General features: G+C 46.3%; 1 protein-coding gene across 1 annotated transcript in view; it reads right to left on the bottom strand.

Moving 5' to 3' along the window:
- Positions 1 to 14,446, bottom strand: part of LOC307227460 (gamma-aminobutyric acid receptor subunit beta-3-like) — a gene marked incomplete at its 3' end in the record, with an annotated part of 99,998 nt that overhangs the window by 46,353 nt on the left and 39,199 nt on the right. The window contains exons 2-4 of the mRNA XM_079996785.1: positions 9,082 to 9,129; positions 6,818 to 6,909; positions 6,577 to 6,644 (exon numbers count right to left, since the gene is read on the bottom strand). Coding sequence (XP_079852911.1) covers positions 6,577 to 6,644; positions 6,818 to 6,909; positions 9,082 to 9,129 — 208 coding nt within the window. The remainder of the gene's footprint in view (positions 1 to 6,576; positions 6,645 to 6,817; positions 6,910 to 9,081; positions 9,130 to 14,446) is intronic.

Genomic DNA, 14,446 nt, shown 5'->3' with positions numbered 1-14,446 from the left:
TATGGCTCTCTCACTCTATCGCTCTCTCGTTGTCTCGCTCTCCCTCCCGGGGCCAATTACATTCCATCAGTCAGGAAGCCGGATGCGGGATAAAAGATATGGGGGTAAATTCAGCCCCTACTCACATCACAGTGGAAAACTCCTCACGGCCGAGAGATCTATACCGGGATGGCAAGGACGCCATAGTTACACATCTGGGACGTCTGACTGCGAGACGTACTTCATAATGTAAGAGCACATGGATGTTTGTCACCTTGGGCAGGGTGGGGCGGGGCAGCGGGGCGGCGGGGGGTCGTGTATTTCCAAACGACACTCAACATCTAATTTGTTCCATGTTGCAAATGTCGATAACGGTACGACGTGCAAGCTGATGCACATGCACTAACGCCTAACAAACCTCATAAATACATCTTCATCATTATCATCAATACCCAGAACCAATAACCTTTCCTGTGCATTTGTATATTTTTATAGTTTAGTATTTGACTATTTCTGTTTAAAATTTCAATTTGGGGGATAGTTGTGTATATTTGCCATTTTTTTTAATTTTATTTCTTATATTGATATATATATATAAATATTTTTACTTTACTTTCAGTTTTATTTTATTTTATTGTTCATAAATTTCTTTCTCAGACTGTCAAGCTTTGTATTCAAATTTTCTTTTTATATTTTATATTCTATTAAATTGTATTATATTATATTTTTCTCAGACTGTCAAGCTTTTCATTAACTTTTTCTTTTTAAAGCTAATCGTCCCTACGGTCATACATAGTATATGCAGTGAAATGTCATGACACCCAGTGATTACGCACAATAAGCATAACCTCTTGAACTTGAACTAGATAGGCACCAATCCTCACCACGACGCAGTCCCGGCCCACATGAGTGCACCTGGCGCAACAAACTCAACGGAGGCAGATTCTGATCGTAACGACAGAGCCGACACGGAGGGAAAGAAAGCACTCCGAACGCCGGCCCGAGGAGGGTTTATAAACCTGCGTGCATGAGCATCTCTTTGAAAGCTGTAGGGAGAGAGAGAGAAAGAGAGAGAGAGAGAGAGAGAGAGAGAGAGAGAGGGAAAATGAAAACAAACGCGAAATAGCAGGAACATTGCAAAAAAAAAAAAAAAAAGAGAGATAGCTTTTCACCTCTCCATAATGACAGCCCTCTCTAACTCCCTCTCTCTCTCTCTCTCTCTCTCTCGCCCGACACCCACACGGCGCCGTGGGCGTGCTGGATGACTCGCTAGCGACTATCCGGAGAGCAGACTCTGTGGATAGTCGCCGCATACATCGTAGGTGCGTGTGAGGAACTTTTCCACGGTACTCGTTGCTTCGCGGACGTCTTCGAAAAGAGCGAGAACTCGCCGTCCAGCCGGCGGTTAGCGCCTCGTCCTGCCGAGCGTGCGATGTGGCACGGAATTGGCTGGCGACGTGGTTGAATTCCTTCCAAACGCACACAGATGCGCTCAACCACATTCCGGGGGGGGGGGGGGGGTGGGTGAAATCTGCGCTGCCAAGCGTCCACATGCCTATGGTAAAATACGATTCCAACCTGATGCCTACTCCAGTGTTTCACGACGATCAATAACCCGCACGTACCCCGCCCACCCGCCACACCGCTATCCCGTCAACCCCTAAAAAACCCTTCACAAACAACATGTATGAGCGAGCGTATCCTTACCGATAGGTCTCGGTTTCAGTGTAAAACCGAAGACCCTTTTGATCAACGCAGAGCTGCTATCCCAGCTGAAATCCACGAGTTAGTGCAGCCTTGCAACTTATGATCTTGCGACAGTCGCGACACAAGATCATTTTGATGAGGGTGGAATTCAGGATTTCAGGATTTCAAAGGCACGGCGGTTGAATAACCCCCCCCTCCCCGAAAAATAACCCTCCTTTTCCCAGACGATCACACGTTACATCTAAAAGTAGAAGATCTTTTTTTTTTTGGTCGTTCCCCCAGGCCGCATCTCGGATCCCCAAAGATTGTCGGCGCTTTTCGCGCATGATCTATTTCGTCCGACGTCGCCCTAGATTTTTTTCGTTTGGTTTATCCTTAGCTGGCGGTCCCTGCAAGCCACGGGGAAAAAAGAAAAACAAGCCTCACAGGTAATTAGCGCGTCTTGCCGAGACGCCACGACATCTGCCTCGGCGCGGTTATGTAGCGTAGCGTAGCGCGGGGGCTCCCCGGTTGAAGCAGCGGGTGCGGGGGAAGGGGGGCGACTCGGACCAGGTGCGAGACAGATGTCGCGCGCCCCCTCGTCCCTGTCCAATCCCTCGTCCCTCGCTCTGGAGCTCGCCTCCGACCTCCACGCCTCGCTACCCCTCCGTTTCCGTTTTGCTCGGCCGGCTCAATAAATCCGTAGATTCCGAAGATTGACGGCGGCTCCGTGGGCTACAAAATTATTTCCCACGTCTCGAGGATGCTTGATCTCCTCCCCCTTTTCTCGCTAAACAAATGGACCTTCACACACTCACACACACATACACACAGACACAAAGCACGAGTCCCAGCGTCCTAGCGATTGGCAGAACAGATATTGACTCGTGCGCATTCTCCGTTCCTCAGCCCTCACCTTAAAACCCTCATCACTCAATGCCTAACCTTTAATGCGCGCGCCCTTCCCAGTCCGGGCCATAAATCAGACTTAGTCTAACAAGGTTGGTCAACCCCCTCATCTTCCTTGCACACCTATCACGTTTTAGGTAATAGGTCAACGTATGAGGTCCGCGGTTAAATGAATATAGCGCTGGGCGATCAAATCAGCGCCATCGCTTATCTTCCCCCAATGATTTTGAACGGTCGTGAAGCAGAGATCATTTCACTGTTGTGACGCTCGGCTCCGTCGTCTGCACAGCCCGCTGATGAGAATGTACGGCATCGCCCGGATATGAGCGACATCTTATATCACGCAGGGAGTTTAATTTTGAAGTGGCTTGACGATATGAACCGCCATTGGATTCTCCATTGTACCGATGTTGACATCAACTTTGCTGCCCTAAGAGATATAGAAATTATGGGAAATTAATGAATGAATGTTCACTTCCAACGACCGGCGCTGGAGGACCCCTCTGCTTCGAAGGCTGCGGAGGTTGTCTGGTGACGTTGGCGTAGTTTCCATGGCTTTTACTCGTCTCGTTAATTATCCACTTTCAGTGAGTGCACCTTGAACACGGGGTGTTGATTATTGGGATTGCGCGACCTTACCTTACAGGCATCACAGCTAGGGCTCTTGCTGTATGAGTTTTTTCTTACCGCGGTGAAAAGCAACGTATACACACGGTACTGCGGTTTACTGGGGGGGCGTGCGCTTTTTTCTCTTTGTTTTTTTTCAGTCAGTGTGCATTACAATAACATCATAAAAGAGATAGAAGTTTACAAAAAATGCACAGGGATAACATTCCAGTGAGGAATTATAAATCAGGGGAACACGCACGGAGAGCCGTGCCCTGTTTATATTCGCATTGAACAGTTTCTCCAGAAGCCGTTGAACGTAGCATGAAAGACAGTCAATGATGATGGCTGAACAATGATTATTGTTTTTATATGTAATATCCTCCTGTAACTTTCAACAGCAAAATATATATATATAATTTGTGGTGATGAGGGTAATGAGCTCAATACCGCAGTGACGTCACCTAACCGCAGTATTGCAGCAATGCGGTTATTGTCACAGCCCTAATCACAGACCACGACTGTAAAGTTTTTACTTGGTTAGAAAACAATTACATTTACGATCCGCAGCGTGGCAATTATTTGAAATTCACGGTGAGTCAATTAAACAAGAATTGTGTCAAAAAGCCTTTTGAGAAAGAGAGAGCTTCTTGGAAAAAAATAATCAACTACAGCAGAGGACATGAAGGCCACGGTGTTGCCTTCATGCCGCAGTCAGATCATGGACGGAGCCACCCATTGTCCACCATCCACTTACCTGCAGCTTAAAGCCGGCACTTCTACATCCAGACCACAGTGGCGTGGCTGGGCCCCCTGGGAGCCGTCTTTAACCCCTCTGCCACTGGCAATGGATTCACCGGGTTAGTAATGCTTAGTACCGGCTCGTCCTGGGTTGTGAAGTAGAACAAGGCGTGACCATTGAGCAGTCATTTTCAAACAATGGATTTAAGTCCCATTGGTGGTTCACAAAAGGGGAATTAACGGGAAAAGCAGGCAATTGGAAGGTGCAATCAGTAACATTGGACTATGAGCTAAAGGAAGCCACGACAAGTATACCAACGCCGCCAAAGAGAACTGCTCCTCCTCCACCAGGCTTAGTGGCAGAGGGGTCTTGCGACGCCGGTCGTTCGCCAGCTGAGTGTTCGTCCATGCTTACACAAACTCAAATTAAACCCGTTTGGGGATATACTAGGCAGCGTAGTTCAGGAAATGGGAGCTGAGCAGAAATCGACGGGTCTGGGGTCATTTCCATCTAAACACAGTCCAGAGTCCACACACAACCGGCCGGTTTAAAGGGCTCGAAATCTGAGCAGCCAAGGAGGAAGCGGTGGACTGACCGGCGCTGATCAAGCGGCATTTGCGAACTGCGTTGACATTTCATGGTCAATTTGTGTAGGGAGCGACTGAAAGATGACTCACTGCAACTTTTAAATATCTCTGCTATTTACCAATTATAGAACGTGAGCATGAACATATAGAGATGGTGTGAAAACTGAATGACCTAAATATTTTGACATTCCACCGTTTGGGAAGTTCTGTTTCAGCAGTCGCAGTAGCCTTGAGGCCACGGAGGGGCCATTTTCACCAGCACGCAATTTCGTCTTGTCCTCAACAAATTCCTCCATGCGTCCGTATCATCCTGTCCTTCTCAACATCCCAAATGACCAGTGTATTGTCCGAACCTTAAAGCCTTTAATTTCTGCCCCCCTTTTGCGACCTTGACTCAATTTGCTAGAGCCCCGGCGCTCATCGGAACTACCGGGAGAATTAGTTTCTCGGCGAGGAAGCACAGCCCGGCGACGAAACACGCGGACCTCGACGCCCTTTTAATGCGCTTCGGATCAAAGCTCCCGTAAGCGTTAATGCAAAAGAACACAAAGGTAAATGGAGGATTTTATTCCAGGACTTATGGTCTTGCATCTAGCTCCCAGAAGCCACGGATTGAATCTCGAGGGACCCTTCCTTTCTTAGCCTCCCCCGCTGCATCTCCAACCGTCAAAATAAACCCAACGCACTGAAGGTGATTCACCCGCCAGCCACCCCTTTTAAAAGGAAGGGGTGTTTTGCGATCGAGCAACGCCGCGGGTGTCCGCCTGGACGCGCGTGTCGTCGCCAGAGGTCGTTTTCTGATAAGAGCATCAATTCTTGAATCAGCCGAGCCGGGGGGGTGGGGGGGCGGGGGTGATGACCCGTGAAACTCTCCCGAGACTGGAGACTCCAGAGAAACCCGCCACGACACCTCCATCCATTCCACTCGTTTTGTTTGTCAAAGTTAGAATCACGGCAGTGGTATTTCGTGGAGGCTCCGTCGCCCGCCTTCAATCCATCCCCAGATCAGTGGCGCTTTAATGCTTTGGCCAAGGTTGTTGTTGGCGGCGGCGCAATGGGGGACGGCTCGTGTGATCGCTCAGGTACAGACACAGGGGTGAACGGTGTCCAGCTCACTAATTGCTGGCGAGTCCACTCACAGCTCTGACTCCCCCCTGAAGGCAAACACCGGCCATGCCTCGCACGGCGTTCAAACGCTGCAAATAGGTTTCAGGACAGAAGTACTGAAGGTTCCTAATTAAATGGTGTACTTAGCTACTGTAGATAAGATTCAGTCAACCAGAAAGGTCAGCAACACTGTCAACCAAAAAAAAAAGCTTTAATTATGACTCCACTGATTCAGTTCATCAGAAATTCAATGGACGGACTCGCGCTATGGTTATCAATATTCATTGGGTTCTCGTTTGTTTGTTTTTGTTTGTTTTTGGACATGCTGGCCTCTCTGACCATCAGCCGTTTGACGGTTTAAGGGAATACCCTATATATAGAGTACAACCAGGTGTAAACCATGGCTTCCTCCGGGATCAGCATGGAGAGAGGAACGTTGCATCGATCCTTTATAGGTACCAACACCCCAACTGTCCCTTTTAGCGCTGTTCAAAGTGGGGTTGGGAGCAAGAGCCGTACGATATCCATATCATCATGACATCATTATTTACTCGCCTCTAAGGCAACGGTATTCTACCGCATTTTTCAAATGACAGTATTCTGACGCAATTTCCCGAACTTCCGACTGTTGGTCAAAACATCCGCATCCCTCATGAGAGCACAGTTCGTCAGATCCCACCGAGACATTGTCGAATCATCGATATCGAGAATAATCGCCGTGGTTGCAGCGCGGCGTCCTGCGTCTTGGCCGCCCGCTTTGCATAATCATGCGAGTGTGCAAACCCGATAGTACTAAGATAGTTTGCTTGAGAGATAAAGAGGGGGGCGGTTTGGGGGGTGTGGAGGGAGATGTACATGTGCATGATTTCTTCTTGCATCAGGCAAAACACAAACACATCATCATCATCATCACCACCATCATTCTTATTGTTATTATTTTTGGAAGTGGAGTTGACTCACCATATTGACTTCGGATACCATGTCTATGCTGGCCACGTCTATGCTCATGCCCACAGCCACGGGAGCGCCTGGATGAGGTTAACACAGCGGAGTGATGCACTGGGGTACACGCACACACACACGCACACACACACACACACACACACACACACACACACACACACACACACACACACACACACACACACACAGACACCTGACCTGAAGCGTGGAACCTCTACGGAGCATAAACAACACGTACCTCCGAAGTCGGGTCTGAGTCGGATGTCGTAGCCCTTCAGCAGTTTATCCACCGTCTCCTTCACGAATGACATGTTCCCCGGTTCGTTGACGCTGGGGAGACCCACACCAAGGAAAATGGATGAATAAAAAAAAAAAAAAAATTAAATAAAACGTTGATTGTGTGTTCCCTAAATCAATCACTTCCACCCCCCCCCCCCCACACGCACACACACGCACGGACGCACGGACGCACGGACGCACACTCACCTTTTGGCGCAACAGACAATCGAACCGACGACCAGCGCCGACAAGACGCGCATTTGTCGGGCTCCGCGCAAAGCCAACATTTCCCCGTCGCCTCCGTTGTTTACGCGCGCGCGCGCAAAAAAAAAAAAATGAAAATAAATAATAATAAGAATAAATAAATAATAATAATAATAATAATAAGAATAATAAAGAAAACTGAGAGAGAGCAGAAAAAGAAGGAGAGGAGCGTCGACTCGAGGAGGGTTCTTTCCTTCTTTTTTGGGGTTGGACAAATCCAATCAGTAATCCATTGGTTCTCTCTCTCTCTCTCTCCCTCCCTCTCTCTCTCTCTCCCTCTCTCTCTCTCGCTTCCTCTCTCTCTCTCTCTCTCCCTCTCTCTCCGCGTATTGTATGAATCACCTGCTGTTGGTGGTGCGGAGGGTGGTGCTGAGGGTGGTGTGGGGGTGGGGGGGGGGGCGGGGCGGGGGGGGGGGGGGATCTGGATCCACTGGATCACTCAGCTGTGGAATCTCGTGGCTTGGTGGCGGCGCGACGGAACGGCGCGTCCCCCTTTTGAGCGCACACGCGTGTCGACGCGCACAGTGCGCAACTGGCGCTCGGTCGGTGCAAAATTCGGAGCGTCGGCGCGCGTCGCACTTCTACCTCACGCCGTCTGCGCCAATCCCCTTCCCCCTTACCACGGGGTGGAGATGGCGGGACCGGCACCCTGCAAGGAACGATATCTTTATTATCCGATTTGGTATCGGTCTGCTGTGATTGGTTAACCGTAATCGTTATTCAAAAGTGTTTTGTTGTTGTTGTTGTTGTTGTTGTTGTTGTTGTTGTTGTTGTTGTTGTTGTTGTTGTTGTTGTTGTTGTTGTTGTGTAAACCACCACTGAGTCAAAAAAAATCCCCTGTTTGATACTTTATTTAACAGGCGCTTTATAAAGCAGCGTGTCCTGCGCTTTGCATGTGCTCCGCTGTGGGCTGTTTCCCCTGGCGCTGACGGGGTCCGCCAAATATACGTATTGAATCCAGGGTCATGCCTTTGTACGTTGTTGTTGTTCCGAAGAGTTTTCCTAGTCTTGAGATTTTAAGACTAGATTCACTTCATTTGCCATTGCACAGAATACAAGCGCTGATGATCCGACAACAAAATGCATTTTACCCATCCTAGTAAATGCTGTATCCAGCAGCAGTGGGCTGCCTTATAGGGGGGGGGGGGTTAGGGGACTTGCTCAAGGACCCTTCAGCACGCTACCAGAAGGAGCCGGGGAACGAACCGGCAATTTTCCGATGACTAGGTGACCCTCTCTACTGCACCTCCTGAGCCACTGCCCCCTCAAGGGACGCACCACTTTGTTCATTGCCATGTCTGGTATTAAAGTGGTAATCCGTAAGATTATTTTGTACAACAAAAAAAGGCCTTTATTTGATTTGCATCCCATATTAACAGAGCTGCTGTTTTTTTTTAAGAAACAGCCACTCAATGTATTTGGGTTACCCATGGCTCGCCCTACGTGAAATGGTAGACGTTTGCTACTAATGGTTGGTTCATTGTGTAGAATGAATGTGTTCATCTGTTAGATAAAAATAAAAAAGAAAAGACGTATTTCATATGTATTCCATATGTTTTTCTTTTCCATATTTTTTCTCCATTTTTATCTGGCCCTTTAAAGGAAACAGTCATTCGTTGTATTTTGCATTTATATGTACTCCTCCACATGCCGTCTCCGTTGTTGGTGGCGGGGCCCGCCACCTTTCAAAGATTGCGCGAGCGAATTGTGAATTGCAGCTGCCGTCGAACTGGATGAAACCTCACGAAAAATAATGAGGACCCATGAAGGAAAAAATATCCCCAACTGGCCAAAACATATTTTTTCATGAATCTGAATATGAATCTGAGCAGATGGGGAGGGCAAACCCAGATTTTGCACGTTTTTTTTTTTTTAACCACAATTGGTTGTGATTGGTTGACATAATTACTGTATAATTTAAAATATTTAATTTTGAATATTGAATAGCACGGGTCTTACCTGGTGTCATAGATGGCAAACAGCTTTTTGTTGACATCAACAGCATTCCTGAAACACAAGGGGGGGGGGGTCAGTCAATGAGTGAGGAACTGTTTTTGGTTTTCAGTAATGAAAAATATTTTGTTATTTTGATGTTCATAAGGGTGTGCAGGTTTTTAGGACCGTTTTTTAGGTCTGAGAATAGTGGTTTGAGTATACAGGTTTACTGGTATGTTTGTTTTGCATCTCTCACAAATACAGGAAAAATAATTATAAGTAAAAAACTGTATCAAAAAAATTTATATATATTTATATATAATATACTGTATTAGTTCAAGTTCAAGTTCAAGTTCAAGAGATTATTTCACATACATCATATATATATATATATATATATATATATATATATATATATGAATATGAATATATATATGAAAAAATATATGTATATTTTAAATGTATATATATGTCCCCTTTATATATATGTATATATATATATATATATATATATATTTTTTTTTAGATACAGTTTTTTGTTTTGCATTTTTAATTTTGCATTTGTGAGATATACAAAACAACCATTAAACATGTATATACACTGATCAGCCACAACAATAAAATTACCACTAATAATAACTAATATTGTGTAGCTCCCCCTCGTGCTGCCTTGTCCAGTCGAGGCATGGACTCCACAAGACCTCTGAAGGTGTCCTGTGGTATCTGGCACAAAGACGTTAGCAGCAGATCCTTTAAGTCCTGGAAGTTGTGAAGTTGGGTCTCCATGTATTGTGTTTGTTGTTCCTGCACATCCCACAGATGCTCAATCAGATCAGATCCTAACCCCGGCCATCCACACGACGTAGAAAAAACATGATTCATCAGACCAGGCCTCCTTCTTCCATTGCTCCATGGTCCAGTTCTGACGCTCACGTGCCCAGTGCAGACGCTTTCGGTGGTGGACAGGTGTCAGCGTGGGCACTATGACTGTCTGCATCTACACAGCCCCATACACAGCAAGCTTCTGTGGGATCGGACCAGACGGGCTAGACTTCGGTCTCCACGAACATCAATGAGCCCATGGGCGCTCATGACCCTGTCGCCAGTTCGCCGGTTGTCCTTCCTTGAACCACCCTAACCTTAACCCTAACCCTAACCCACCGGTACTTACCACTGCATACTGGGAACACCCCACAAGACCTGACGTATTAGAGATGCTCTGGCCCAGTCGTCTATCCATCACAATTTGGTCCTTGTCAAAGTGGCTCAGATCCTTACATTTGCCCATTTTTTCTGCTTCCAACACATCAACTTCAACAACTGAATGTTCACTTGCTGCCTAATACATCCCACCCCTTGACAGGTGCCATTGGAATGAGATGATCAATGTTATTCACTTGACCTGTCAGTGGTTTTAATGTTAACGTGGCTTAACGTTATATGTCTGTGTGTGTGTGTGTGTATATATTTTTTGCATATATATATATATATATATATATAAAGTATTGCTCTACCAATTCAACTGTGGTGTGTGGATGGGGTTGTTTGAGCAGCCACATGTGACACTCGTGGGTTGGGCTATCGAGCAGTGGGTTTAAAACCACCATCCTCACACACACTCAGGATAGGAGCCCTGTCATGACGTGTTCAATCTGCTGCTGGGCGAAAATCCACCTCACCTCCCCTCTACAATAAACTGGTGTCTACAACTCATCATCGTCTGTCTCTCTGTGCCGGAGGGCCCTGAAAACCCCACTTGGCTGGCGTGTGGTGGCGACTGCATATCGTAACTTCTTTTACACCCCTTGTGGTTAACATTTAGTCATTTAGTCATTTAGCAGACGCTTTTATCCAAAGCGACTTACAAGGGAGAATAACATTCAAGCTACATTGCGACAGAGACATTAGTGTAACAATAAATACTGCTAGGTAGTGCTAAGCACTTGTAAGTTAGGACAGGAGGTACTCTCTGAAGAGCTGGGTCTTCAAGTGCTTCTTGAAGACAGAGAGGGAGGTCCCTGCTCTGGTCATTTTTGGCAGCTCGTTCCACCAACGTGGAACTACAAATGAGAATATCCTGGATTGCCGTGGTTGTACGGCCGGCAGAGCCAGGCGACGCTCATATTACGAGCGCAGCATCCGGGGGGTAACATGCGCTCTTACAAGAGCATTTAAGTAGGCGGGAGCGTTCCCAACAATCACTCTGTAGGCCAGCATGAGAGACTTGAACTTGATGCGAGCGGCTACAGGTAACCAGGTTAACAATCAGAGAGTGAATGTACAATATATATATACTATCCAATGGGTGGGAAAACGCACACGGTGGACGGTGTAAAGCCCCAGCGCTGCAGCTCTGTCCTATCAGGAGCTTTCCGCGCCAGGGAGGTGGTGAAACCCAGTGATGTTTTTCTGTGATGCCACATCTCCAAAACGCATTAAACCAAAGCCTAAAGAAAAAAACAAAAAACAAAAAAAAAAACAAACAAAGCGCTCCCTCGATCACTGAGCACAATTACCTCACCTAAAATAATGAAATGTGGAACTCTGGTACCATCTTATGGCAATGGTCAGGATAAAACGGCTTGGTGAAAAGACTTGAGGGCTCAACTGCATGTAACTTTTTAGTGTGGACAGCCGAGATGAGTGACATCACACTTTAAGATGAGATGAGATCACACTTTATTAACCCCCTTGGGGAAATTCGGGACAGAAAATTCACATCGGGGTTGCTTTTGTTCATGGAAAACTGACATCAGTGTGACATCAGTAGTCTATGGATGTCAGGGTTCCGCCACACTCACAGACAAGATCAATAAAAATGTGTATTCGGGGGAATCCCGACATGCCGTCGTCCAATTTTGATCCGGAGCGGTCCATGATTGTGGAATCATTCGGCATCATCATGCACAAATGACGCGTGGCTCACACGGGTCACGTGGTAGCGTCGCAATCTAGAGATCTGTCAACAACTGGGTCCTCACCAAGATGGCCGCATGTGCAGATGTAACTGACGTCAGAAATGTATGGATGTCATGGATCCGACCAACCCATAGACAATCTGAATAGGATTTGTATTCGGGGAAGTTCCGACATGGCATTTTTCAAGTTTCAAGTTTCATGGTAGTTTCATGACAGGTTCAGTATTGTGGAAGAAGTTGGTGATCAACAATCGTCACCTCACCAAGATGGCCCCACGCGCAGCGCGAATGTGCAACTCGATGGAGTACACAGATCATGTGACACATATAGTCGCAATTGGAAGTTAACTATAGGCATGTGAGATACACACTCTTAACCATACAAAGTTACAAAGTGACAGGTATTATTTTATTACTATTCATTTTTATTATGTTTGAAAAGTATTACCAGAAGACAAATGGATTAAACAAAGCGCAGTGTTTGAAACATCATAAATATCTACACTTCTGAGGTAAACTAACGCGCACCAGAGTAAGATCTACAAAATTAAAACTCATAAGATCACTGTCAGAATTTATCGACGTTCCAGAGATATCAATGTATCCAAACTTCTTGAATTATAATGACTGGTAACAATAACCAGAAGCAATTACATAATACAAGGAATATGTACTTATTGAATATGTGTTTTGAAATATTTTCATTCTTTATTTAATAATATTTGGTTATAGGTTTATAAAATACATTATTATCGTTAAGGCAGTTTTCTGTTGATTTACAAAGCGCCATAAAATAATGATGTCCCACAAAACTGATAAATGATCGTGGGAAATAATTGCGCTCACAATATTGACTAAAATAACCGTGATTATCATTTCAGCCATATTCATGCGGCCATACTTCAGAATGATAATTGCCGTCAGTTGCAGCGTATGAAAGCCACCCACAGCTGAACACGGCCTGATCTTCGAATTACACTGTAACCAGGCCGGACCAAATTAACTTCGAGCCATAGCACACTCTTCCATTGAACTTTAACAAAGGGACGATTACCCTGGACCCGGTGTATTGCTGCCTGCAGCTATATTTTTTATTTTTATTATTATTAAATAATAATAATAATAATAATAATAATAATAATAATAATAATAATGTTATTATTATTATTATTGTTGTTGTTGTAATTTTGTCATTTTTTGAATATAATCCACCCAGCAATGCTTTTGAATAGGAGTATGATGAAAACAACAAAACAGCATCCAGTCTAACCAACCGAGGTAGATATAAGGTAACAACAAAACATTTCATTTTTTCTGAATAATGCAGTCGGTGTCACCCCAACACCCCCAGCCCCCTCTTCCTCTTCAGAATTGATAAATAATTGTCTTTAAGTCCAGGACTCCGGGCAGCGTCGGCTGTTTTTACGCAGCTCCCTTGCCTACCAATGAGAGCCCCTCACTCTGGGGGCCACAATAAAAAAAATGAAAACAATTCAAATCAAAATAAAATCCAATGAAACATTTCAATCCGGTCGCCTCGTCCTCGGTCTCACGCCGTGCACGGACGCGCGCGCATGCGGAGCGAGCAGCGTCGCCACCTCCGCAGCCCCGCTCCACCCACCCCCTCTCTCCCGCGCAGCAGCACCCAGGACCAGGAGGCGCTGGCGGCTCGCAGGAGGAGGGATGCCCGTGCGGAACCACGCTGCTCCTGCAGGCTGCAGGGGACGACGCGCGATGTGAGGCGGACCGCGACCGGTAGCGAGAGCCAGAAGAGGACCCGGACCCGGACCCGGACCCGGAAAGAAAAAGAACGACACTTACACACCGCTGATGGTGGAAAGGAAAGCACGCACCTCTCGGGTTTGGGGGGGTTATTGATAAGGTACTGTGTGTGTGTGTGTGTGTGTGTGTGTGTGCGTGTGTGTGTGTGTGCGTGCGTGTGCGTGCGTGCGTGTGTGCGTGCGTGTGTGTGTGTTTGCTCTCTCTCATTGTGTAGCCGACCTGCAGACGCATCTATTGGTGATGAATCATTTTCGCAGGTAGCGCGCATGTTTTTTTTCCTTCCCCACTCTCGCATATTGCAATGGCGACATGACGATACAGATGCTTTTTTGTTTTTGTTTTTTTTGTTGTTTTTTTTTTTGTGGCGAGGGGGCTTATGGCCCCTTATGCGTTGGATGCGAATTCATACGCAGTGGAGCTCTGCAGAGAGCGTTTTTTTTTTTTTTTTTTTATGGGCCGGGGAATAATGTGTTATGGGGGGGGGTGGGTCGCAGGAAACCACAGCACTGCTACTGTGCCGGGCATTAATAACCAATATATCGATTTAGATGCGATGCGAAATGATCCCCCAATACATGCCATCCACATACTGTACCTCGTTATTGTCCAAACGTTTGATCGGATCAAGAGTTTCCCCCTCGACTTTGGCTCCTCATGGTCATCGGGTAATATTAAAGTGGTAATCCGTG

The sequence above is a fragment of the Zeus faber genome (assembly GCF_960531495.2).
Source record: "Zeus faber genome assembly, chromosome: 2".
NCBI lineage: Eukaryota > Metazoa > Chordata > Actinopteri > Zeiformes > Zeidae > Zeus > Zeus faber.
This window is presented reverse-complemented; position numbering and strand designations above follow the sequence as displayed.